The sequence below is a fragment of the Salvia hispanica genome, chromosome 2 (assembly GCF_029641045.1).
Source record: "Salvia hispanica isolate PSC_SH4W2 chromosome 2, Shi_PSC_v1, whole genome shotgun sequence".
In the NCBI taxonomy this organism is placed as follows: Eukaryota; Viridiplantae; Streptophyta; class Magnoliopsida; order Lamiales; family Lamiaceae; genus Salvia; species Salvia hispanica.
The window spans coordinates 48,827,573-48,850,407 of NC_142693.1; the positions used below are offsets into that span (position 1 = coordinate 48,827,573).

Below are 22,835 nucleotides of genomic sequence, written 5' to 3' on the forward strand. Positions count from 1 at the left end.
CATAGGCATGTCATAACAGTTAAACCACCCTTATAGCTCTGATAATTATCTTTGACAAAATAAAAGAGAGTTTTTGAGAGTAAAGCCCACCTCGACTGCTTAGATTTCAAGTAGTTTCGCTTTTCCGTTATCTGGCTTCGCAACCGAGGTTTCACCTTTAAATTCACATAGGCACATATTCACAAATTAGGTTCAATTATAACTCTTAACTTATGCATGTCTCGTTACTTCCCTCTTTCCCATCGATTCACCTTAATCTTCATAAGTTAGAGAGTTCGAGTCACACTCATCATGATTTACTAATTTCAAGTCGTGCTTATCATACATATATTTCTTAGCGTCTCAACCCTAGATCTATCATCATATGTCATACAAAAGTATTTAGCCATCAAGCACATACTACACAACACACACCTCAACACACACACACCACACGCATAACACACACACACGGCACACACACCTCACACCCTCGGCACACACACACACACACATGTTCCCATATCCCTTCTTATCCCTTTTTCTCTCAATTAATATGCATGAAGGTTCAAGAACACCGATTAAATCGGTTGGAAGAAAAAGAAAAGAAGGGGTAGAAGAAGGACAACAAAATTCTTAAGCAAAAATACCTTTTTAGAGAAAATCAATCGGTAGAAACAAAGTAGAGGCTTGGTTCTTCAATATGCTCGGATTAAACTTCGATTTCTTCTCAAAAGATGAAGGATTTATGGAGTAAAGTGGAAGAAAATTGAGAGAGTGAATGGGGGTGAGGGGGGCGAAAATATGGGGGCTAGGGTTGGGGTTTTGGTTCTTATTTATAGAGTCCAATGAGATCTTTAGGTAATTAGAATAGAATATTTGGTAAGATCTCATTCTCCCAATTAAATAAATAAATAAAATAATATTGTGAAGTAGGGAAGAAGAATTAACAAAAATAGAAGATGACAATATTCGCAAATTTTCGAAAATTAGGCTAGGGGATTAGCCATGGTTTTGTTTTTGGTATTTTTCCATATAGAATAAAATATCATGGAGCAAAATAAAAATAAGGAAAATCCTCCATGAAACAAGGTAGGGGCCGATTTCTATGCCTTTTAAATAAGGCATGGATTTTTGAATATTGGCTAAAACAAAGTAAGGCAAGATCTCTTGAAGTATGGAAAGATTTGGTAGAATAATTAAATTCTAGTTATGGAAGGAATCAAACAAGGGATTAACTAAAATAAAATAATTATTTCCTTCCCATAATTAAGTGATTTTCGAAAATCACTAAGGTAACAAGGGGGCTCGATTTTTACATCTCTAAACAAGGAAATAATTGGCTCTTGGAATTTAATTTGGATAAATATCCCAAGGATTAAATAAATTCCGGAAAAATAGAAATTCTCTTAAAAAGGGTCTAGGGTTCGAAAATCACAAGAATTAGGGTGACAAATATTTATGGCAATTTTCTCTAATATTCTCACTCACCCTTAAACAAATAATTTACCACATAAATCACACAAATAAATAAATCACATGCCACATCATTAAGTCAAATAGTTTGACTTTTCAAACTTTCACACAAACCCTAAACTTAATTCGACCATATCACCTAGTGAAATAACTGCATTCTCGATGCCACGTCATCAACAATAAATTCTAGGGCTCAAAAATTAGGGTTCTAAAATCCGGGATGTTACAAAAACATTTCACAGAGAGTGACCATACAAATCAAATGCTCATCCCTAAACTGTTTCCATTAGTAAGTTGGAGGTCCCTTGCCAATTCCTTTCAAGGAACAAAACACACAGATCCATAGATACCGTTATGTATTCTCAATCTCCTGATTAATTTCATCGACGTGATCCTTAAGAATTTTCCACTGCAAGAAGGGATGAACAGCAAACACATCTTAAGATAGGAAAAGCATGGAGCAAGTGTGCTTATGAGTGAGTTATAACTGAAACATACCTGGACAATGAGATACCTGTAATCAAACATAAAGGAGAGTTACTTACCGCCACCATAAAACAAAAATATACTGTAATAGTTTCATATCAACAATGTATAAGTTTTACATTACTAATCACAATACAATACTACAAAAATATTAGCAAACTCTCTCTGTAATTTAGAAAGACTAGTATGAATATATAAGGTGTAAAACAACAGCACAATCTACAATCCAAGTGAAGATATCAAAATAACAATGTATCAGAATCCATATGATTAAATGCGTAAAAAACTACCACAAGGATGTGGCGGGATATTGCCGCCGCTATATGAATAAATAAAATAAGACAAAAATTAAGTAAATGATAAAAACATAATATTTCAAATTTTAGAACAATTAAAATATAAATTCATAACCATTACATAGTATCTCCAATAACTGAAGTCTTAGCTCAATAATTAAAATATTAAACCATCATATCGAATTGCTAATTGAGTCCAAATTTGAATCCTCCTCAATCAACATCAACAACCTAAACTGCCATCCTCATTCTCATTGATATCATCGACATCAGAATGTGTATTAAATGTGTTTGATAAAAGGACTGACTAAATTGTAATGCGCACAAACTGTTAATATAAATGACTGGCCGGATTTATGGAAATGGAAGTCATACGCATCATGCAAGTACACCCAGTAATGTTGCTGAAAATTTCTTTGATGTTCTGGTACTATTCTTGCACTAATCACTTTCAGCCCAAAGTTATCACCCTTGCGTGAGTGCTATGCTACTAGTCAGAGGAGAGATATCAAATCACTTATCTCAAGAATCATCAATCACAAACTGTATACTCTGTTGTCACCTCACCTAAAGGAGCAATTGGCGACGGAGGCTGGACAAGGGCATGATTGTGACAAAGGCACCCGATGAAGGGGCAGAAATTGTCGAAGATGAGGAAGTTGGTGGATGACAGGCAAGGGCTGGAAATTGAGGTGAGAAAACCCTAATCTTCTTCTCTCTCCCACCCAAAATTCTATCCCTAGCGGTGCCGCTCTCCAGCCCCGCCCTCACCTTCTTCAAGAACCTCGCAGCCCTCCAGCCCCCCATCTTCGCCTAGCGCCGCCGTCGCTGCAGCCATAATACATAATGGCTTTTAATAATGTTTTTTAAACTATATATAAACCGCCATGACCCTACAACATATCCCATTGACCATGACACTTGTCGACACATTCAAGTCATAACATAGATAACCAACTTCTCTAATCCAAGTGTAATAAATAGTTCAGTGCACATAATATCATAACAAACTTCCCTCTGCACATTTTCTCTTATCGATATCTACTTACCATTCAAAAAGACAGAAATTATATGTAAAAGAAAAATGAGCATGGGCGATTGAGAAACAAATCAGTTGAGTTTGAAAAGGCTCACTATTCCATGCTCAATATGGACCAATTCAATAAAATGTTACTCGATCTTAACCTCCTTCAAACAACTAAAGTCAATTCACACTTATATAACAAAGTAAAGAAGCAAAGTCGAAAGCATCATGGTTATAACGTGTACTTACACGACCTACAAATAAAAAGAGGGGGAAAACACGGACACACATAACACAACATAAAAAAATACATTAGCAAAATAACAAAATTTTTAGTAAGATCAATCCTTCTTGGCTCCAACAATCATCTCAGGTGGTGTTCGGTTTCCAAGATAAAATAATACCAAGATATAATCTAGGATTGAGTTGTGAGATTATTTTTGTAACATCCCACTTTTTCGAACCCTAATTTTTGAGACGTGAAATTTTTTTGCATTAAATGCTTTTGATGCTATGATATGTGTGGATTAAATGATGAGTGAGTTATTGCAATATTCTAATTGCGATATGGAGTTGAGTTTGAGTTGAATAGTCAAACTTGTTGAATATGTGACGTGACTATTGAATAGTCAACATTGTGGAAAATATGACGTGGTCGTGGAATGGTCAAAGTCGTTGGAAAATGTGAAGTGGAGGTGGAAATTCGAATACGTGAATATTTTGATGCGGGGATAATAACATTGTGGTGAATTATTTTCCTAAGGGATAAGTGAGAATTTAATAGGAGCATTATTTAATAAAGTGGAATTTTCGACCCCTCATATTTATTGGAAAGAGATCCTATTTTTCTTGGATTTAAATTATTGCTAGGGATAATTATCCGAATTAAATCCAAAGTCCGAATATTCCTATTTATTTGATGAAATTTTCGGCCCCTATGATTGTGTCTAGGGGGATTTTCGAAAATCCCTTATTTTATGGGAGAAGGGAATTTTTATTATATTATTTGATCCCTTATTTATTTTCTTCCATAAATAAATTCAAATATCCTAGCATATCTTGTCATATCTAAGAAGATCTTGCCATATCCTAATTAAATTAGGATTTTAATTAATTCCTTGTGGAGGGAAGTGAAATTCACGCCACTTTTTTACTATTTTTAGGGAGGATTTATTATTTTATTCTGCTCCGTGATATTTTATCCTCCTCCGTGAAATATTCAAATTAAATCATAGGCTAATTAAGTAGCCTAGAAATTTCGAAATCCCCTATTTTCTCTACCATTTTAACGCCACTTCAACCACCAAATCTCTTCCAAATCTTGATTTATTTAATTATTGGATTATATCTTGCACTCTATAAATAAGAGTGAGAACCAAAACCCTAGCATCACAAAAACCGTCCCTCACTCTCCCTCAATCTCGATCTCTCTCTCTCCCACTCTCTCTCAAATTTTTCTTCTACTTTCTCCATTAATTCTTCATCTTTTGGAGAAGAATTGAAGCTGAAATTGAAGAATTTGTTGAAGAATCAAGATCGTATTTGTTTCCTACCAATTGTTCTATTGAAAAGGTATTTTTATTTTTGATCTTCTCTTCTTCTACCGATCAATCGGTGTTCTTGAGTCCACATGCATTTAGATTGAGTTTGTGTGTGTGTGTGTGCGTGTGCGTGTGACCGTGTGTGTGTGTGTGCGCGTATGCCTCGGTATGCGTGCACGTGTGTTGTGTGTCTGTGCGTGTGTTGTGTGTTTTGAAACACTCATGCGTGACACGATTTGATGATAAATCTGGGGTTGTTGTGCGAATAGAAGCGTTATGATAATCGCACTTTGATTTTGAATGGGAATATTAAAAATAATCGATGGGAAAGGGAAACGTGAGAACATGCATGATTTTGATCCATGTTTGAGACTTATTTGAAATACATGAACTAAAGGTGATAGCTCGCGTTCTCGGTGTGATAACAAGAAGAAGTACGTACTTGAAATCGGAGGAAATCGAGGTGGGCTTTATTCTAAATTCTGTCTTATGTTGAAAATATATGAAAGTGGAGCAATAAGGGTGGATTAAACTGTTATGCCATGCCTATAATTATTTTGGATATTGTGTGTGCCTGATGCCTAGATTGTGAGTGCGCTCCATTAGGCTAAAGGGCTATAAAAACGAAATCGGGTCTGAGTAGGGCCGCAAACCCTATCAGGCTAGTGTACACTGGAGATCGGGAGCCGTCCTTGCTAATCGACCGGTCTCGCGGGCGAAAGTGTGGCCACACTTCGTCGCACCATATGAATTGTTGATTGATGAGAAAATGGGAGGTATTGTTTGACTGGCCAGTCCATGAAATATTTTGTGATACTCGATGCTATTCTTTAAATAAATGCTAAACCTCGAGTTCACTATGGTAAGGGTGGCATAACTATTAAAACGTTTTGGCATGAGTCCTCTGAGTATGCTTAAAATACTCAGCCCTGCATGTGTTTTCCCTATGTGCAGGTTGAGCGGCGATGGGCGGTCGGTGGTGTTGAGACAGTGAATCGAATAAAATGGATGATTGGAACTTTAAGTGTAGTCGTGTCTTCATACATGGCTCCGCTTTCTCTTGGTTTGCTTCCGCCGAATATTTTAAAACTTATTATCTTTGGTTGTTGTGAACTTATTTCTTCGAATTAGAATATGGTTAATTATTGCGTTTTATTGGAGCTACAATAACCCTTTGACTTTTGAGCTTAGCCTATGTTAGCTATTAAATCTTGTTTTTCGTATTTAAAGCCGTTGACTTATTGCCTTGATCTTCATTAAAAACTTGGTCAAATCTCTTTAAATGAAACCCTAGTCTACATTCTTGTCGCCTTAAGTTTGCCTAGTTAACAGTCGCCGTATTTATTACTCCCTCCGTCCGCGAATAGGAGTCCCGGTTGAGTTGGGTGCGGGTTTTAAGATAAGTTTGAGTGTAATAATTAAAGTGTGTGATAGTGGAATGTGAGACCCATTTATATTATTATTTGCTTTATTCTTTGGAATAATGAAATCTAACATTAAGAGAGAGAGTGAGAAATTGCAATCAAAGTGGATTAAAATTAATTGCACCTTCTAAATTAAGGGAACAATGGGGCCATTTTTTATACTCCCAAGATAAAATGTCTAACCGGGACTCCTAATGGCGGACGGATGAAAATGGCCAACCAGGACTCATATTCCCGGACGGAGGGAGTATACCCTAGAAATGCCGGGCTGTTAGTCACAGGGGGTTAGCTATGACTAATTATCCCATGATTATCCATCTAGGATTAAGTTGTGGAATTGAGCCACAACTTCGGTGAGGTCCTGACCGACCGTATCCCAGCATGTGTGGAAGAAGGCGGCCGTAAAACCGTCTGGCCCAGGAGTGCTGTCGCCCGCGATGCTAAACACTGCCTCCTTAACCTCCTTGTGGTCTGGTGGGGCGACGAGCGCGTTTCGGTCAGTAGCTTCCGGGAGTCTCTTGATTAATTGGAGGTCCGGTTCGTTGAGGTGGAGCTCCGGGGGGGCGAGGTGTTCCTGGATGAAATCAACCGCCGAAGTCCGAATTTCCTCAGCCTCTGAAATGGTTCTATCCCCAACGCGGATGGCGTGAACCCGGGCTTTGATCCTCTTTTGTTTAACCCAACTCTGGTAGAACTTTGTGTTTCTGTCCCCTTCCGCAAGCCATCTAACCGCTGCTTTTTGTTTCCAATAATCTTCTTCCATCTTGAGCAAAAGGATGTACTTCGCAATCAGCCTATTAGATTGAGCTCGGTTATAGCCAGAGGGATCTTCTTCGAACTTCACTTGAGCCTCCGCGATGCCTTCTTCTGCCCTTTGGAGATTGGAGAACAGGTTCCCAAATGATTCTCTGTTCCACCTCTTGAGAACGGCTTTAAGTCGTTTCAATTTAGTCACTAGTTGAAGAAGTCCCGAAGCCTCTGTCTCTTCACTCCAAGATTCCCGGACGAGTTGTTGGAAGCCTTGGTGTCTGATCCACATATTCTGGAAGCGGAAGTGGCTCCTCCCACGTCGAGGCTCATCGGACAGTTTGCATCTCATGAGGATCGGCCCGTGATCCGAGCAGATTCTGGGAAGATGGGTGACTCGAGATATTGCAAAGTAGGTAGACAAGGTTTCTCCTACCAACAAGCGATCCAGTCATTCAAATAGATTATTCTTAGCCCAGGTGAACCTCGGACCGTCGAATCCAGGGTCAGTAAGCCTACAATCCTCAATGGTCTCTGCCAGATCAATCATCTCTCGTTGTCTGTTCGTCTCACTCCCTTCTCTTTCCGATGGGTGAAGAATGGTGTTGAAGTCTCCTCCTACCAGCCATGGAACCCCTTCCATAGGTTCGGCCAACTCCCTTAGTTTCTCCCAAAGTGGGAATTTGCCTTCCCTCGTACATTTGCCGTAAATCACGGAGATGAAGGCAGGTCGTGGGAGCCATCCCACCGTGAGTTTCCCATGTAAAACTTGCTCCGTGTCTGCTTCGATTTCAAACAACGAGTCTCGGTGCGAGAAGATCCATATTTTTCCATTAGTGTTGCTTCCGACAAAAGTCAGCCCCAAGGCACGCGAGTAGAAGGCCGGGTCCGGGGTCGTGAGAGGTTCAATGATGGCTAGGAAAGCAACATTATGAGTTACAATCAGTCTTTTAATGACGTTATGAGTGGGTTTGTTAGCCACCCCTCGAACGTTCCAAATCAAAAGATTTAAAGACATTTAAAAGGAGAGGTTGGTACCTGGGGGATCGCCTCTTCCCCTGCCTCTTGCCTTAATGATACACTCAGCATTGCCCGAGGAATTTCCCCTCTCTACACGGCCAACTGCCATGCTCATGTCTCCATCTGTATCTTCCTCATCCTCGTATGCATTTGTGTCGAAAGATCCATTTTCCATCAATTTGTAGTACTTATTTGAGCTAAGGGTGTTCGCGCTTGGAGCATTTGTGTCCCTATCTTGATCTCTTCCTCCTTGCCCCCTCCCAACCGCTTGACCCGGCGGGGATGCAGATTGCCCCCTTGGCATGTTGCCGCTCCTTTCGGTTGGGGTCCTCGTGCCTCTACGATCAGGGGAAAGGCTGGACCTCTTGTGGATGGGAGGCTCGTTCCTCCTTACTCAATCACGCCTTCTGCCTTGGGTTTGGAATCCAACATCGAGGTCCTTGTCGTGCGCTTGATCACCATAGATGTCTGGAGGGCAAGGTCGGGGGTTCGTGGTTTCCTTTGTTTAATGGCCTTACGATCAGAACCCCTGCCTGCGAAGTAGACGGTTGGTCTTTTCTGGCCCATTCATATCTTCCTTTGCCTTGGTTTTGTTGAGCTTCCCGTTTCTTACCATTCCTCTCCTCACTTTCTTTGTCCTTTTGGCCGTTGTTGGGTTGTACGTTCCAGGGTTGGTGCTGTCTCCGGGAGGATGCATAGCAATTCACACTTTTGTGCCCTACATGTTTGCACTCCGACAGTACGAGGGGAACTTATCCCAGACCACCTTTACTACAACCTCACTTCCCCCCATTTCAATTACTACTTCCTCCTCAGGGGCTTTTGTGATGTCGACTTCACTGCACAGCCGTGCGAAGGAGAGTCTTGATTTATCGGCCGTAGATTGATCAATTTGTATGGGGTTGCCGAGGAGCTGCCCTATGGCGAACAGGGCCGATGTGTCGTAAAGGTGCAGCGGCAAAGCAATCAAGTTGCACCATATGGCAGCAATGGGGGACTCATGGAAAAGATCAAAGTCCCATGTCCACTTGAAAACCCGCATTGGTGCGTGCCCAACGTACCACATTGGTGTCCCCTTCGGCCCATTTAGCAACCTCGCATAATCTGTTATGTCATCTAGTTGGATCAAGATGTGCTTTGTGTTAATGTACTTCCACTTGAAGCCATATGTGAGCTTGATGTCTTCCAAAGTTCGTTGGATTTGGAGTGAGGACGGGATCGACTGAGAGAACTTTCCAACAATGGCTAGCCCCATGTTTTCAGCAAGTGAGTGTGTCTCTTCTGCTGTGAAATAGATCGCAGGTCTATTGTTGTTGATGGATACCGTGCCAATCTTTCTCATAGCATGTACCTCGAACGGCTTAGGTCCGGAGATTGATCTAGAGCCTCGTAGGATATTGGCTGCTGATCTTGATTGAGGTTTGCTAGACGGGTTGGTGGATGCCGAGGAATTACCAGCCTTCAGTCGCCCTTCCTGATTTGTCGGATTCTGCGGAGGATTAGCAGGGGGAACCGCTTCTAGTGTTTCATCCGCGTAGAACGAGGGAGGGTGTGAACGACCACCAGGTTCAAAGATATTGCACATTCTCTTAGTTCTTCCTCGGCCAAGTGGGGGGAATTCCTCAGGAGAGAAAAGGAAATTCAAGGTAGATGTGGAGAGTCTCTCTGGGGATTGCCACGGAGCTTCCGGAAGACGGGGGATGGCCACGCCCAAAAGTGACGTGCCAAAGGAACACAAACAACCTTACAATACTTGGCCACGACCAAAAGTGCCGTGCCGGGAAGAAACATGACAATCAGTCCTATCAACAATCTACGAGATAGAACAGAAGCAAGGCATGCTAGATATTTCAAAAGCGAATCACCATAAGAGTAAGCGGGGGACAAGCTAAAGAAGTTCGACACCTACCTACTCTAAGGCGACCGCGAGGGAGCAGCATCCGATTGTCATCACCGTGGTTCGAAGCTTAAACATGTTCCTCCTCACACACACGAATGTAAGGTAGTCCCATTTCTTCCAGCCGGACGATAGCTTTTAGTAATCTTGCGGCTGTTTGGGCATCAAAGCGGGTAAGTTCCTCAATCTCCAATCCCATTTTGGCTAGAAGGTCCACGGCTTTATTCCCTTCCCGGTGGATGAAGGAAATGCGAAACTCTCCATGTCTCCTGTGCAAGGCCAGGTGGGCCATGGCTCGGCGAACGTGGGCTGGGCCCCAGCTTAGACCCTTGGCTAGGCTGATTGCTTGGGCGGCGTCCGATTCAACCCAAATTGGCTGAGCAAACTCTCTAGCCAAGGACACTCCATGATGGATAGCCAAGAGTTCAGCCTCCAAAGCTGAATGTGCCTCAAAGGGGGAAGTGAAGGCGGCGATCATTCTTCCCAAGTGGTCTCGGATAATGCCTCCACCCCCTGCTCTCCCTGTTGATTCTACAAAGGCACCATCCGTGTTAAGTTTGATCCACGGGCGGTCCGGGGGGTTCCATTTCACTGCCAACGCGCGCGGAATGGGGTGCCTTCCTTCATCACGATTTGGGCTGCACACACCAAGCTTGACATTCTTCCAATGCTTCGGCTTGATACTCCCATTGGCGATGCTGTTTCGGACAAACATTTGGACTTGCCAAATCACATTGAACGGCTTGTTTGGTGGGTTCTTTGGGGCCACACTTCGATCCTATCCGGGATAGTGTCGTTGATGCGGAGTGGTGGGGAGGAGCCTTCAAACCAGCCATCGAACTCTCTCCAAACTCTAGAAGCCCCACTGCCTTGGATAAAAAGGTGCTGGAGGGACTCCATGCCGAGTCTAAGGGGGCAGCAAAGGCACTTAGACGCCAGCTCGATCTTGCGCCATTGGAGCTTGGTGTCAACTGGAATTCGGTTCGATAGGAGTCGCCACGCGAAAATGGAGATGGATGAGGTGAGACCGGCCTTCCAGATGTCATCAAGGATAGGGACGACCGGCCTCTGTGTACGGATTGTGTCCCAAGTGGAGGACACAGAGAAATCGCCAAGCCGAGATAAGGTCCATCTAGGGATGTCCGGCCCCCCTGAGATGATTGGGGTGTTCCGAATCATCATAATGATGTGATGAGGGAGTCCGGCATGATCTTGAAGCTGCTGGAGTTTGGGCTCGTCCCAGGTTCCCCCGATCCTAATGAACTCCGAAACGAGGGTTTTAGGGCTGCCCCTCTCATCAAGGCATATCTCTCTCAAGGTGTTGTCGCCAATCCATATGTCGTCCCAGAAATAGAATTTCCCTTCCCCAACCAGCCACCGGATGTGCGGTTGCACATAAGGACGGGCTCTTAATATCCTTCTCCATGTTGGGCTGGCACGACTCGAGGCACCATGCGAGAGCGGCGAAGAATTGGAGCAATATTTTGCCATCAAATATCGTGCCCAAAGGGAGTTCTGCTCCCGGAACCGCCACCACAATTTAATAGTGAAGGCTCGTAGTACCTCTTTGAAATTTCGAATTCCAAGCCCTCCTTCGGTGGTTGGGCGGCAAATCTGGTCCCAGCTAATCCAATGGGTCCTTCTCCTCTCGTTTGATGAGCCCCAAAAGAATCGAGCCATGAGCTGGTCTAGTTGGTTAAGTGCGCTGAGAGTCGGCTCAATGGCTTGGAAGATGTGGATCGGGACCGCTTCAAGGGTGCTTTTGATGAGCGTGAGCCTCCCCCCAAATGACAGATGTCGGTGGGCCCACCCCGAGATCCTGTTGGCGATCTTTTCTCGAAGAAACATAAACATCTCTGTGCGTTTGGCACCACGAAAGATAGGCACACCCAAATAGGTACAAGGAAACGAACCTGGTGAGAAACCTCCTTCCCGCTGAATAGAGCTGGACCATCCCACATGCGCCTCCGCAATGTAGAAATTACTTTTGCCGAGATTAATCTGTTGACCGGAAACCGCCTCATACTCGGTGAGGCAGCTTCTAAGTTGGCGTAAGGCGGGTATAGCTGCTTGCGTGAAAATAATGATGTCATCGGCATAGGCAAGATGGCTGATCTCCATATACCGCCGAGCCGCCTTGAATGTCATTTCTCTCTTGCCCAAAATAAGCTTGTCGATGGCTTTCGATAGGTACTCCGCTGCAATCACAAACAGCGCCGGGGAGATAGGGTCACCTTGTCTAAGCCCCCGCGTGGATTTGAAGAAGCCCGATGGAGCGCCATTAATGAGGATCGAGAACCAGCACGACCCCACACACCTATCAATAAGGGACAGCCACGCCTCCGGGAAGCCCATGCACCTAAGGACTTGAATAAGGAACGGCCATTGAACGCGATCATAGGCCTTAGCCATGTCAATCTTAATCGCAACATTTGGGGCTGGTGAACATCTGTGGAGTTCATGGAACATCTCTTGGGCAAGGAGGACATTGTCGTGGAGAAGTCGCCCTTTCACAAAACCGCTTTGGTTAGGGGAGATCACCTACGGGAGGAGGGGGGTGATTCTCGCTGTAAGAATCTTGGTAATGATTTTGTTGATGACGTTGCAAAGACTAATGGGGCGGTAATCAGCCCACGTCTCTGGAAGGGTCTTCTTTGGGATGAGGACGATGCTTGTCGCCGTGATGCTATGCGGCAAGAAGGCCCCGTTAAAGAACTGTTGAACTGCCTCAATAACATCAGATCCAATAATGCTCCAACAAGATTGATAGAAGGTAGCCGAGAAACCATCCGGCCCAGGTGTGCTATCCCCCGAGATATCAAATACCACTCTCTTCACTTCGTCCGCATCCGGAGGAGTGGCTGAATGAGGGTCGGGTCCATCTCAGCAAGGGCTGGAGCGTCAGGGGCAAGAAGGTTTTTAAAGAAATCAACCGCAGAGCTTTTAATCTCCAAATCATCAGTAACCTCTCTACCGTTCACATGAATTTTGTGGATGCGAAGCCGAACCCTTTTTTGCTTCACCCAACTTTGATAAAATCTAGTGTTTTTGTCACCCTCCACAAGCCATTTCATGGCTGCTTTTTGTCGCCAGAAGTCCTCTTCCATTTTTAGGCAAAGTATATAGGTAGCAATGGCTTTGTTGATCGTCGCTCTGTTTGTAGGCGAGGGGTTAGCTTCGAAGTTGGCTTGGGCCAGCGCAATCTCCTCCTCCATAGCCTTAATGTTGGCATGAATGTTCCCAAACACCTCTTTATTCCACCACTTGAGGGCCTTTTTTACTCTGACAAGTTTGATTTGGAGACCAAGAAGACCATGCGCTCCCGAGGGCTGATCCCACACCTCCCGAACCAGATCCAGAAAACCTTCATGCCGTGTCCACATATTTTGGAAACGGAAAGCGCAACCTGCTGTCGTGGTGTTGGCCAATTTGCATCGAACAAGGACCGGCCCATGATCCGAGGACACCCGAGGCAGGTTTGTCACCCTTGATGCCACAAATGTCCTAGCCCACATCTCGCTGACCAAGACCCTATCCAACCTCTCGAACAGCCCGTTCTTAGCCCAAGTAAACTCCGAGCCATCAAAGCCCGGATCCAGAAGTCTGCAATCCTCAATAGTTTCCGCAAAGTCAACCATTTCGGCTTGCCGGTTGGTATCGCTGCCAGCCCTATCCCCCGGGGTTAGAATGGTATTGAAATCCCCCCCGATCATCCACGGCGCACTATCAAGACTGATTGAGAGACCCCTCATTTTATCCCAAAGCAAGTACCTTTCCGCCCTAGTGCACTTGGCGTAGACGGTCGAGATGGCAAAGTGTGTAGCTAGCCGGGGAGAGGAGAATCGGCCATGCAGGATCTGCTCCGAATCATCCTCGACTACAAAATCAGCCCCTTCCTCCACAAAAATCCAGATCTTTCCGTTGGTGTTGGAGCCTTTGAAGACCAGCCCCAAAGCCTTGGATTATCTTTCCGGATTAGGAAGTATGAGCGGTTCCATTATTGCAAGAAAGCCAACATTAAAATTTTTAATTAAACGTTTGAGGACGTTTTGGGTAGGTGCATTTGCAATTCCCCTAACGTTCCAAAACATAAAATTAAGCGACATGATTAACAAGGTAAGATCGTACCCGGAGAGTTGGAAGTCCCCCCTTGGCAATCGTTAGCTTGGCATTCGTTCCCCCCTTCAATACGCAAGGGGTTGCTTAAGGTAGCTCCGGTAGGGATGAGAACTTCCATCTCCACGTTCTCATTCTCCCCACATCCATCAACATCAAATTCTCCATTGGCCATGAGAGAGTAGTATTGATTTGAGCTCATATAGTTTGAAGCAAACGAGTTGCCCCGGCCTCCCGCCGACGAAGAATGGCCAGCCCCCCTCGCGCCACCTCGGGTTTTAGAGAAAGTCCCTCGCCGAGCAAGACTGAAACCCCTCCCGTGGCTCATGAATCCCTTCTCATGATTGGTAGTAGCTAAATCTAGGTTCTGATCGAACCCCGGAGCCTCGCTCCTTTGCCTACCTCATCGCCCCCCAAACTCACGGGGCAACCCCTCTTGAGCGGCACTAGGCTCGCCCATGATATCCGGGCCCAGCCATTCCGAATCTTTGGCTTCTTTCCCCTTTGGCACGAGGGTAGAAGGGTGCCCGGTTTCCTCCATTCCACCCATTGTCTCATTACCTTTGCCATAGTTCTTGCCTTGTTGCCCCTTCCCATTTTCCTTCGGTTTTTGATGTGGTTGTTCATGTTTCCCTTTCCCGCCTTGTTCCCCATATTGTTTCTGTTTTGGCGTGGCCGTATTATAGTCCCTCCGTTCCGGCCTTGCCATCTTTCCCGACGCATTGCACACATCGCTTGAATGGCCCACATGCTTGCATTCCCGGCAATATGGCAGAATCTTTGCCCATCTAATTTGCTACACCGTTTCACGACCACAAATGTCGAGAATGATCTCCTCCGGTGGAGGCTTTGTAATGTCGATCTCGATACACATCCGAGCGAAAGAAAGTCTAGATTTGTCGGCTGTGGCCCGATCAACTTGGATCGGAGTGCCGAGGAGCTTCCCAATGGCAAAAAGAGCGGACTGATCATAAAGATGGATGCGGAGACCGATTAGGTTGCACCAAATTGCCGCTATCGGAGATTCATAATAGGCATCAAAATCAGGGGTCCATTTGAAGACCCTCATGGGATGCCGGTCGACATACCACACGGGGGTGCCCTTCGGTCCACCAAGCAGCCGGGCATAATCCGCAATGTCCTCAAATTGAACAAGAATATGCTTAGCATTAATGTATTTCCATGAGAAGCCACGACTAAATTTAATATTATCTGGAGACTTTTGAATTTGTTTCGAGTTAGGGATGGAATGAGAGAACTTACCCACAATGGCATAACCAATGTTATCCGCTAGCTTTTGAATTTCAGCCCCGGAGAAATAAATTGCCGGCAGGCCATTTGAAGTGGTGGCATAGCCTATGTTAGTGATCTTCTCCGGCACGAACACTTGAGGGCCATTAGGGTCCGGCTTTTCCCGAAGAATCTCGGCCATGGTCTTGGTCCCATTCATGTGTCCCCCGTGGTTAGCAGCTCCTCCAGCAATGCTCGTGCAGACCGGGGCGGGTGTGATGTTGGCCCCCATCCCGGAGGATGTCTCGGCATGTCTCGGTGGAGCGCCCGGTTGTGCGGCAGTGCTAGGGGTGTTCGTGGCAGCAAGGACTTGAGTACCTATCGAGGACCCAGCCGACGTATCGCCCTTTGATGCTCCTGATCCTTGTGGGGCTTGGTCGACCGAGACCGGTTTCGGCCATGCCGAACCATTCCTAAGGAAAGGCGTGCCAGCATCGAATGTGTCACGAATCTTCAATGTTCGACCTTTCTCCAGTGGGGGGAATTCCTCAAAGGACGGAGCATAGGCTGCAACGGGATCAAACATGACTAGGGCAGTCTCCGACGGTTGGATATAGCGGGGTGTACCGGCCACGGGCCCGTCAAACGTCCCTCCATTAGCGGAAGGTAGCTGGACCTCCATTGGAATAACCATTCCATTCAGGCTTGTTTCGGCTGATTCAGAGGTAAGCACGGGGGGGTCACTTGCCGAGGGAGGCTTGGTGGCAGAGGCCGGCTGGGCTTCCACCGGCCGGCTGCCGGCGAGGAGAGGCTGCGCCACCAGCGAGTCAAGCAATTCCAGCGAGTCCAGCTGTGCAAGGAGTATGATATTGTCATTCTTTGGCTGCATTTGATCTCCAACGGTTAGGGTAGCATGCGACTCTTCAAGTTGGCAAGGGTCCAAGTTGCTTTCCAAAAGTATTTTTGTCTCTAGGTCCATTTTGGGTAAGTTGACTAAATCTCCAACTACCATCACATTTGAATTGGTGGGGGCATCTAACTTTGACCGAGGCTGCTGTTGGAGGTTACCTTCTTCGCAGCCGGCGTCCTCCTCGTCGCCGGCGACCGCGGCGGTTTCCGGCGAGATTCCATCCCCATTAGTGGAGTTAAAGCAAACCATAGTCATATCTTGGTTCACCTCTTTAGGAATGCCTTCCCCTTTTAACTCCATGTCTAGTGAGCTTCCGACCGAGCCATGGGTAGAGGTGGCCGGAAAAATGGATCCTCTGCATTTAGGAGCTTCCAAGGTCGGGCTGTCCGTGGTTCCAAAGTCAATTCTTTTCCGAAGCTGCTTATCTTCCGGTAATGGCGAGAGTACAAGACGTTTCCGGCCATTTTCCTTAGTTGGTGGCGCCGGGGTGGCCTTCCGGTACTTGAGCTTTGTCTTGGCAGCTTTCATCATCGCCTTGTTAGTCGATCTCGGTGGAGGGGGAGCTTCATTAGACCGGAACACCATCAGTTGGTCCGGGATGGTTGAGGCATTCTCGATGTCAGGTGGGTTGTGAGCCGAAGGTGTCGACATGGGCACCGTTGGCCGAGCCTTCTCGGAACCGAAGCCGAGAGGAAGCTTGTTGAAACTCGGAAGTGGCCGACAGCAACGAGGTGGGGGAGGTTTCGAGAGGGAGAAAAGGGGAGCGGGTGGAGGGGCGTGGCTGGAGGTGGCAGGGGTTCAGGTGGTTACCGCCGAGCCATGGTGCACGGCCGGCGGTCGGAAGATCGGGTGGAGGCGGCGGGGGACGGTGGGGCAGTTACCGAGTTGTTGTTGAGCTAGAGAGATAAACTAGAGAGAATCTAGAGCATTTCACATGATAGCCTTTGGTGTCCGGAGGTGGTTGGCAGGTTTCAATCTCCATTCGGCGAGGCACTCCTTCAAAGACCACAATTTGATTTGCTTGAGGGAGGTCCTCATCACTCGGAGGGGTGTAGTCGGCCGTCGGAAAAAGTACCATGGCCAAAGTTTCCCCGAAGCTACCTGCTTCAATTTCAATATTTCCATCAAGGTCAACTGCTTCATTGCCAGCTAGCTGCAGGTTGGGGTTTTTTGGAGTTTTTTGACCTCTCGTTGACCGAGGAGACCGTTACGTCTATTTATGGGAAGAGGTTGGTTTGTCTTTCTGATTTTGGCTTTGTGTCTTCAGTAAAAAAATGCTTTCTGTCAACAGAGGGTACATCCGATCCTTTGGGTGCAGCAAGCTGGTGAGCATCTAGATCAGCCGTCGGAGGTTGGTGGTGGGTGGTCACAGACAACGGCTCCTGCTCCGACCTATCTCCGGTGACTTCCATCGGAGTCTCTTCACTATTCATGTTTTTCGTTAGGGTGGCCTGGGCCTCCAACCCCGGCTCTGAGGGAAGTCCTGCCGGAGGGTCGACTGTCACTGTTGCCGGGAGGTAAGCTCAGTGTTCGTCGAGCTTAACTCCGGGATGGGGACAATGTTTATCATATCAGCAACCTCTGATAAGTCCGACAAGAGGTTACGTCGGTTTCGCGTCACTCTGTTTCGATCCTCGTCCAGCTCCTGGCTAGTAGACTTCTTAAAACCTTGTTTGAGGTCCGGCGACGGAGATAAAGCAAACCTCTTCCTTCCTCCATCCTTCATCATAGGTCGGGGGATTGATTTTCTGGTCTTGGTGTGTTTAGTAATACCTTTCTTTTGTTCCTTTGCATCTGGGATCTCGCTGGAGCTGGAGTTAGCATTAGCTCGGAAGACAACCGGCTGAGAGATGTCCGTACTCCCCTCCGGCGCCTCCATGAGCGGAGGATGTCCTGTCAACGCCGGAACAGATGGAGTGCACGAACGGGAAGATGAGCCAAGCAGCGTAGACATGAAAGTGGCCGGGGAGGGGACGGAGAAGATGGAAGGTGGGAGTGGAGGGGTGGCGGGAGGATTACCGGTGGGGGGCCATGGCCGGAAAGAGCGAAAGGGTGGGAGGTTCTAGAGAGGAAATTATAGAGAGAGAGACTCTTTTTTCCTAGAGGAGTTACCGGTGGGGGGCCAAAAATATGGACCGAACACACTACAAACTTAATCCCAGATACAATCTTGTGAACCGAACACCCCCTTAAAAGATTATCCTATTGTAATAACAAATCTTATAGAACAAAGGACAACGAAGAACACTGCTAAAAAGTTTAAGCAAGAAGCATAAGCTCAACTCCACATTCCCAATCTTTCCACCACTTTCAAGTCTTTAAAAATGATACACTATAGGGCACTAAAGGTCCAAAATTGATGAGTCAAATGTATCTCATCTATTAGCTTTACATCAACTAATGTCTCCTTCACAACTTCCAAGATGGTGTTAACAGCACTCATTATCATATATGATAGAATCAGAGAATCTAGTAGTCAATGATATAAACACGGTCAAAAAACCTATATGATAGAATCAGAGAATCTAGTAGTCAATGATATAAACACGGTCAGAAAACCTAGTTATGAACCATTACCCAGTAACACTAAAACTTTATGAAGGGGCAGTACATACTCTAAGAAACTAATGTATATTATGTAATTGGAGGTACTTCAACCAAACTCATACACTCAACTTCAAGCACATGTAAACAAGCTATCATCTACACTCAAGTCAAGAAACATATGTTGAGTTTGTATGTATAATTTTGTGTTATCACATAGACACATATAGTTGACATAACATTATCAAACTAGAAGGTCGTTTAAACATAGATTAAAAATTTAAAAAGTGAGACCTTTCTTGCCAGGAAATTCCTTGCCGTCTTTAGAATAGAATTCCTTAATGTCCACCACAACCTTTCCCTGCCAGTTCCTCACCAACACTTTCCGATTCTTCGACAACTACATTCCACATAATCAAAAGAGAGAATTCGGAAAAGGGGGCTCAATTCGCAAGTCTTTCGAAATTTAACATTAAATTCATTGACCTTTTGGAATTTGGGTTCGTGGCATGCGAATTTTTCGGAACAAGGGATTTTCGAATTTTTATATGTTATCTTTTCTCTTTTCATATTATTTCTTTCAAAATATTTATAAAATGACCAAATTGTCCTCTATATTCATTCACAACAATTTTAATACATTACTAGACTCCTGGAGTAGTATTATTTACCATCATCGCCGCTTTGTAATTATGAAAGCTCCAATTTTTCCAGCTCTCTGTAATGCTCAATTAATTTGTGTATCAAAATCATGGAGCTTCGATATACTATTTGGCTATGCTCGCCGTTGTCTACTCCCTCACTAATGCACTATTTATTAGCACTAAAAATACCTGCAAGCATACAGAGTATATATAGTATAGCTAAAGGTCAGTACCGGGATATCGAACACGGGAAAGGCAAACACAAAGTGTCAATCCTCTACTAAAACTCAATTACTATCTAGAAGAACAGAAGGTTTTGGAAAACTTTGAAAACAGAAAACAATAAAAAGCAATTAACAACTAAATATGCGAATAAAACACAGAGACAATCGATAGAGATAAGGGAACCCCAGGGATGTGCGTTCACAGTTATGGTTATACAAATTCCGAACTACAATACCCTAGTACAGTTATTACTTTGATAGGACGAGTCACGTATGCAAACGTTGATTACAAGATTAGGGTTTTCAATCCTAACACATAACTCCAAATAGCTCCTAAGACCCTTGAAAAGTCCTCACTCTCAATTAACAGTGCCGTTTTAAGGGAACCTAACTCGCTAGAACTCTCTCACAGTTATGAAGCAAGTTATATTAAATCATACACGATTGTGTCACTCAATCATGAAGCATCAAGATTAACTTAGGGAAGAAACTAAGTAAAAACAAAACAAATATTAAATAGAAAATTGGAGTTGTATAACCAAAGTCGTTACTAACACATCCCTAGAGAATCCTATGAGTTTAGTTACACATGATGAAATAAGATAAACACATAGATTAAGGGAAAACAATTGGAACATAAAACTAAAGCAAATAAAACCCGTAGGTTGAATCCTTGTCGTTCTTGATGTTCTTGAAATCCTTCTCCAACTCCTTGCACAAGTGAAGTACTCTAGCTTTTGATCTCTATGAATTATTTTGCAAGTAGAAGCTCTCTCTTTTTTCATGAAGCTTGAGGTCTTATTTATAGGGGAAAGCCAATGCTTGCTGTAGAAGGAAAAGATCTTAAAATATGGCAAATCTTGGAGCAAATCTAGTCTCGGATTCGCCGCCTTTCTCCAGCGGGCCGCAGCACCTTGGCTGGTGGTCGCCGCGTTGGAGTCCAGAGAGTCTGTTTCTCCAGCGGCGGACCGCCGCATGACTTCCGGCGGTCGCCGGGCGAGACTTCTCTTCCAAGCGTATTTTTTCGAGGCGGACCGCTGCATTGTTCTGCCCACCGGGCGCCGGCGGTCGCCGCACACCTCCGCGGCGGTCGCCGTCTGACTCCAGATTTCCAGACTTTTTGTTTTGGCTCCCTTTTTCGGCCCAATTATGCACATTTCTCACAAAACACGTCAAAATACCTAAATAGACAAAATATGCAAATAATGGACGTGTAGAGTGACTTTGACATAAAAAACGGAACAAATAATGGCCTTAAAATAGTGCAAAATCCGAGCGTATCACTCACCTTCTTCCTCCTCTACGCCCAGTTCTGCCACCACCTCCGCCTCCACCACCACCAACCACCGCCGCCACCAACACCAACACCATCCCCCTCTCCTAATCCGCCTCCGGCTTTGACAAATCCCCCATCGAACCCTCCCTTTCTTCCGATTCTCCTTTCTCCTCGGCCTTGAATGCCGCGTCTGCCTCATCAAATTTGACGTAGCCGAAGTCCTTCGCCTCATCCCCAAATGCAACCACATCGGCCACATCGACACATCGACTAGTGGCTCGAGACGCACGTGCCCCCTCTGCCGCCTCTACGGCACCGCCGACGACCTCCCTGAAAGTCTCCGGTTACTACACATTCCGCTGCCGGCGCCTGATTCCGATCTCGAGCTCTAGGCAGAGAGAGAGGAGGAGGCCGTCGTGGATCCTCCAGATTCTGCATTGGCGGAAGTGAGGAGGTGCCGATGCCGGAGAGCAGCATGCCACCGCTGCACAGATTGAACCATATGATCTTAATGTTGAAGAGCCGGTGGAGCAACGTGATCTGTTCCGACATAATGCTCCTCAACTCAGGTGAGGAGAAGGACAAGAAATTAGGGTTTGAATCGGTCTCTCGGAATCCTGACAAGAAGAAATCCATGTTGGAAAATGGAAATCGTGGTTCATCCAAGAAGGAGAAAGGTTTGGCTTTTCGAAAAAAAAATGCAGTGGCGGTGGCCGTGGTGAAAAGTGAAAATAATGGGAGTAAAAAATAATAAAAATATTAGAGTGTAATTTGGTCGATTCTTAAATATTTTGAGAGAAATATAACATATAAAAATTCGAAAATCCCTTGTTCCGAAAAATTCGCATACCACGAACCCAAATTCCAAAAGGTCAACGGATTTAATATCAAATTTTGAAATACTTGCGAATTGAGCCCTTTTTTCCGAATTCTTACGGTATTAAAAGACGGAAAATAGGCACAGATACCTCACATACTACGATTTGATCAGGGTCATCTAAATCATTGTCGGGCTTCGAAATCATCTTTCGAGGCTCATCGCCTTCGGAGAGCGCACCTTCCTCCTCCCTCTTCTTGCCCTTGTTCAACATTTCCACTTATTTCAAGCAAATGCAGCAAAAGAAGTCAAATGAGAATAATTGTGAGAGAAGAGTGAGTGATAGAGAAAGGGGGATGAGATGTACGGAAGTTGGATGAATTGGGGAAACAAGAGGAATGCGATGCTTTAGGGTTTTATTATTGAGCCGTTTAAGATTGCTGGCCGGTTTAACCGGACTTTGAAAAGAAAATCACACTACCTGCTATTAATGTCGTGTGATTGTGAACCTCCCATTGTCTCTTGCACCCTTCTCTTCACCACAATGTGATGGTGCAGATCTATCTACGGTCCGAGTAGATGATTGTGATAATCCGTGTTGGGGTAGGTGGTGTTGGAATCGTAGTCCAGTCAACGCAATTGACCGGGTCGTATAAGTGACGGATTATTTAATTTTAAAAATAATTAAATAATTTATAATCTATCTATGCTCCGAGTAGATGATTGTGATACATTCACTTTCTCTAAGCCGATTCCGGTGAGTGAGAAATAATATATTAAAGTATGTAACGATATATGGAGATATGTAATTAAATAATTAAATAATTAATTAATACTCCCTCCGTCCCCGATTAAGAGTCACACTTTTCTATTTCGGTCCGTCCCCAATTAAGAGTCACACTTCATTTTTACCATAAGTAGTAAGTAGGTCCCACATTACACTAACTCAATTCACTCACATTTTATTATAAAACCAATATAAAAAAATAGGTCCCACATTCCACTAACTTTTTCAACCAAATTTTCTTTACATTTCTTCAAACCCGTGCCCGGTCAAAGTGTGACTCCTAATGGGGGACGGAGGGAGTATTATTTTGGACACGTAGATAAAATGATGTGGCAAATGAGCGTACAGAGAAAGCTTCGTAGAATGCGTACACATTGATCTAGTAGTACAGATACAT

At 44.9% G+C, this 22,835-nt stretch overlaps 1 protein-coding gene and 2 pseudogenes across 1 annotated transcript; 1 reads left to right on the forward strand and 2 right to left on the reverse strand.

Annotated features, from left to right (window-relative positions):
• Positions 1 to 1,807: 1,807 nt before the first annotated feature.
• LOC148932592 (RNA polymerase II transcriptional coactivator KIWI-like) lies at positions 1,808 to 21,925 on the reverse strand. The gene is made up of 3 exons (XM_089063685.1): positions 21,803 to 21,925; positions 18,973 to 19,090; positions 1,808 to 1,875 (listed from the first exon to the last, which is right to left on the reverse strand). The coding sequence occupies exons 1-3, from the start codon at positions 21,923 to 21,925 to the stop codon at positions 1,808 to 1,810; spliced, it is 309 nt and encodes a 102-aa protein (XP_088919811.1).
• Positions 14,687 to 16,797, reverse strand: LOC148932593 (uncharacterized; annotated as a pseudogene).
• LOC148932594 (E3 ubiquitin-protein ligase ATL42-like) lies at positions 20,409 to 21,556 on the forward strand (annotated as a pseudogene).
• Positions 21,926 to 22,835: the final 910 nt, after the last annotated feature.